The following is a 3,970-nucleotide window of genomic DNA, read 5'->3' as shown; positions in this document are numbered from 1 at the left end:
GAAGTTTCTGATATTCGTCGAATCTTTTTTTCAAGGTATTTCAATTATTCTAATTTCTCATTTCGTCGTCTATTTAATTAATAAATGTTAAGAATATTGTTATTAATCTCGGGAATCGATGGTTTCAGGGAGAATGCTAGAGATAACTTGCAACGATCGCCTGGGGAAAAAGGTTAGAGTGAAATGCAATCCAGATGATACCATTGGAGATCTCAAAAAATTAATTGCTGCACAAACTGGAACTCATTGGGAGAAAATTGTGCTGAAGAAGTGGTACACTATTTACAAAGATCACATCAAACTCCAGGATTGTATCCTTTTGACAATAACAATCTATTTATTTAATTTTTACTCATTTAATCTCACAATTAGTTCTCGTCTTCCAGAAAAATCTTAATTACAATTAAATCCTTAATTAAAATCCTACAGATGAAATTCACGACGGGATGAATCTGGAGTTGTACTATCAGTAGAATTTAAAAATAAATCGAATTTATATCTCCACATTTTGTTTATTTAATTAATATCGACTCTGTACTCACCACAGTTTTGTAAGAGATAATAAATCATGAATATATTTTTTTAATTTTAACGAATTTGTACATTTTTTATTTTAATTTCGTATAAATTCATATTCCAAACTTTTAACAAAGAACACATTAAATATTCTAAACAATGAAACAGCATTAATTAATTGATCAAATATCCACATCTAAATTGTAAAAAAAACCTCTTGAATAAATTAGTATTTGGTTGGGCAATTTTTAATCAACTCCAATCATCAACTAAAATAGAATAAAATAAAGAAAATTAATTATTAAACCCGAGAAACGATGAAGAACTATAATTCCACAAAAAACTGAACATAATTTCTCAAAAAATAAATTGATATTAATTCTTAGCGTCTCGAAATTGAATAAAAAATTCAAATCAAATGAAATAATTGTCACAAAGCCTTTTATCTATAACAATGATGATAAAAATGTTTTTTGAGTCATTATTCAACTAAATAAATCGTTGTAGTCCTCACTGTTTAATGCGGCCTCTTGAAATGGCCTTCTGATCGACTAATTGGACTCTCAGGTTCCACAGTGACTCGTCCCCGATTCCCCAGGAAGTCTCTTATGTGCTGGACTATCAAATCTATTGCCACTGAAACAAAATCCAAAATTATAAACTCCAGAGTCTCCATTAATAATTTATTCCTCAGAAAAACCAAATGGCAAATGGCATTAAATGGCTATTTCATTTTTTATCGACTTATTTCAATTTATCTCTTTTTATAACAATTATCACAGATTATAAACAAAAAAAAAGATCCAGCGATTTTTTTTTTCAATTGCGAAATATTTGTTTTTGAAGTTAAAATCATTAAATAGTGGAGATTTCAATTAAAAAAGTGATAATTAATATTTAACCGTTAAGTATTATATTGTTGATGTAATAATTGATGGGAGAAGTAGAATAAAAATTTGATTGCAGGTGAAATAGCCACTGGGATATTTTCCACTCGGAATGAAAAACAGATTGACTCGATTTTATTTTCTGCTCTCATCTTTATTATCAATAACTGTTCCCGCTCAGATTACAATGGCAGTTCCATAATAATTACCTTACACTTACGAGCATGCACTTAACCAACAATTATTAAATATTGAAGAACCAAAGATGTAATAATTTCTATGAAAAACCTTTCTGGATTCTGGATCGTATCAAAAGATTTTATTAAAAAATGGTAAGATCTAGAGAAAAAAAAATGGAATTTCTCCCACTCCTGGAAATATCAACGATAAATTCACTGAGAGAAAGATATCCATTCAGCTCCGGATTACCAATAATTGAACTTTAGAATGGAGAAGTAAAAATCCAATGGACAATTGGATAAAAAATATCTGGATGTCAATGAAAATGTATCAAAAGTACTCGGAGGGACTCGAATAATGGAAATAAAAATCGGATGCACTAGTTGTGAGTTATGATTTATAATATTTATGGATTAATTGTTATCAGTGGTTTATCATCTGCTGACGGTGTCTGAAGGTGTTGATGTGCGACGTAGCTGGATGCATGGATGCTGCCCAGCACTGGTATCAGCCTTTTTCAAATGCAAAATGTCCCAGATGTGATGAACTATTAGGTCTATCGCCACTGTAAACATACAATTACCAATTTTCGTATGTTCTCTTCTTTTCTCTTTCATCATCCTCGTCAACGCATTCAAGGTACAACCACCGGGCAGCACCCATACTTGCAATTGATGTTGTTATATTTCTTTTATTACAGAAGAAGTTTTGAGTAAATAAATAAAATCCCTGGGTGAAGATTAAATTATAGTGAATTGTTTTGATTTATCGAGGGGACACACTGATAAAAATTATTTTCCTGACTTTATTTACTCGAATTCATTCAATTGATTTAGTTTTTTATTGATTTGAGAAATAATAAATGAATGAATTAATGGATAAATTGAGGGGAGTAATTGAGATTTAATTAGTTATTTGCGAAATTTTCGTGATCACCGAGTGATTTTTTATTGATTTTTGAAGTGATGAGATAAAATCTAGTTTCTTTATTATGTAGTGATGAATTATTAATTATAATGGATTACCTGTGTTGTCTGCACCCCTGGGGATGATCACGTCAGCGAATTTCTTAGTTGGTAAGCAGAATTCTTCGAATGCTGGCTTAACGAAATTCATGTACTGATTTAACACGTAATCCAAGTCTCTTCCTCGTTCCTTGATGTCTCGGGGAACTGAAAATTATTAATAATTATTTTAACCCATTAATTGAATTTTATTTTCATAGAAAAAAGAGAGACAATATTTATGCCACTGAGTAATAATAAAAAATTTATCAAATTGATTAGAAAATTTGACATTCATTCGTGTGAAAATATTAATTATTGAATAATTAATATTTACCTCTTCTGGCAAGTCTAGTGTCGGAGTCAGTGTCGACGAATAATTTCATGTGAAATAAGTCCCGAATGTTTGGAAAATAAAAAACTAGAATTCCCTCGAAGAGGACCACGTCAGCCGGGTAAATTGTCGTTATTTGATTTTTTATTCTGAAACAGAAAAACATTAATTATCAATAACATCAGGGGATTTTACCAATGTTCCGGTTAATGACATGATGAATTCAGGAATGAGGAAGTGCATTCGATGAATGTTTTGAGAAAGATGGAAACATCGCAGTTTATACAATTATAAACAGGAACCAAAATTTTCAGTCTGTCGCTATAATTTCCCCACGTGAGACACATGAATGGGTATAAAAGTTTTCGCTTCGTTTAATTGTAATGCCTTACAGTGGAGTGAATGAATTTTGATTAGTCCCTCGGACGAAAAGCTAGTCATCCAAATAACGAAATCGTAAGTTCAATCAATTGATTTATCCCACAATTTTTCTCAAATCTATTCCAAAGCGTTTTTCTTAATTGAAAAATTTATTTTGTGATTGTTAATCGATTGGAGTCATTAAAAATATTAAAATCTGAGAATAAAAATTCATCACTGCAGGAGTCTGTAATAAATCTATAATAAATGAATGTTCGATCCTCAGGAAACGATCGGTGGAGATAAATTTGAGATCGAAAAATCCGATCCATTGGTAAAATGGATCGAAGAAATATTCAGTGGATCTCGCTGATGGGCCTGCTCTGTGTCTCGTGGTTTACCGCGACTGAGGGATGTCTGTGTTGTATAAAAGAATGTATTGGAGGAATTTGTGGTAAATCTAAAGGGTGTGGTCTCTCGTGCCATCGCCATGGGCTCGGAGCAGGAATTGGGGTAGGAATTGGAGCAGGAATTGGAGGTTTGGGTGGAGGATGCGGTGGAAATCTAGGAGTAGGTCTGGGAGCAGGCATTGGAGGAAGTATTGGACCTGGAGGATTTGGAATAGGTCTTGGAGGAGGACCTGGAGGATGTGGAGTAGGACTTGGAGGACCTGGAGATCTTGGAGGACT

The 3,970-nt window shown here is 32.4% G+C and overlaps 2 protein-coding genes across 2 annotated transcripts in view; one reads left to right on the top strand and one right to left on the bottom strand.

Annotated features, from left to right (window-relative positions):
• Positions 1–6: 6 nt before the first annotated feature.
• On the top strand, positions 7–592 carry ubl (Ubiquitin-like protein 5). The gene is made up of 3 exons (XM_011306223.1): positions 7–35; positions 129–311; positions 430–592. Exons 2-3 carry the CDS (start codon positions 134–136, stop codon positions 471–473), a joined length of 222 nt encoding a protein of 73 aa, XP_011304525.1. The 5' UTR covers positions 7–35; positions 129–133; the 3' UTR covers positions 474–592.
• A 940-nt stretch (positions 593–1,532) lies between these two features.
• Positions 1,533–3,970, bottom strand: part of Uck (Uridine-cytidine kinase) — a 9,302-nt gene continuing 6,864 nt past the window's right edge. Inside the window, 3 exon segments of the mRNA XM_011306346.1 lie at positions 1,533–2,148; positions 2,609–2,755; positions 2,925–3,083. Of these exon segments, the coding sequence (XP_011304648.1) occupies positions 2,018–2,148; positions 2,609–2,755; positions 2,925–3,083 (437 nt within the window). The 3' untranslated portion in view covers positions 1,533–2,017.

This window comes from Fopius arisanus, unplaced genomic scaffold, assembly GCF_000806365.1.
Source record: "Fopius arisanus strain USDA-PBARC FA_bdor unplaced genomic scaffold, ASM80636v1 scaffold00046, whole genome shotgun sequence".
Taxonomy (NCBI): domain Eukaryota; kingdom Metazoa; phylum Arthropoda; class Insecta; order Hymenoptera; family Braconidae; genus Fopius; species Fopius arisanus.
The sequence above is the reverse complement of the archived record's forward strand: the minus strand, read 5'-3'. Positions and strand labels throughout refer to the sequence as shown.

Coding starts and splice junctions, on each gene's coding strand:
- ubl (XM_011306223.1), top strand. CDS start 134: ATGCTAGAGATAACTTGCAACGATCGCCTGGGGAAAAAGGTTAGAGTG. Junction 312..429: donor TCACATCAAACTCCAGGATT/GTATCCTTTTGA, acceptor AAAATCCTACAG/ATGAAATTCACGACGGGATG.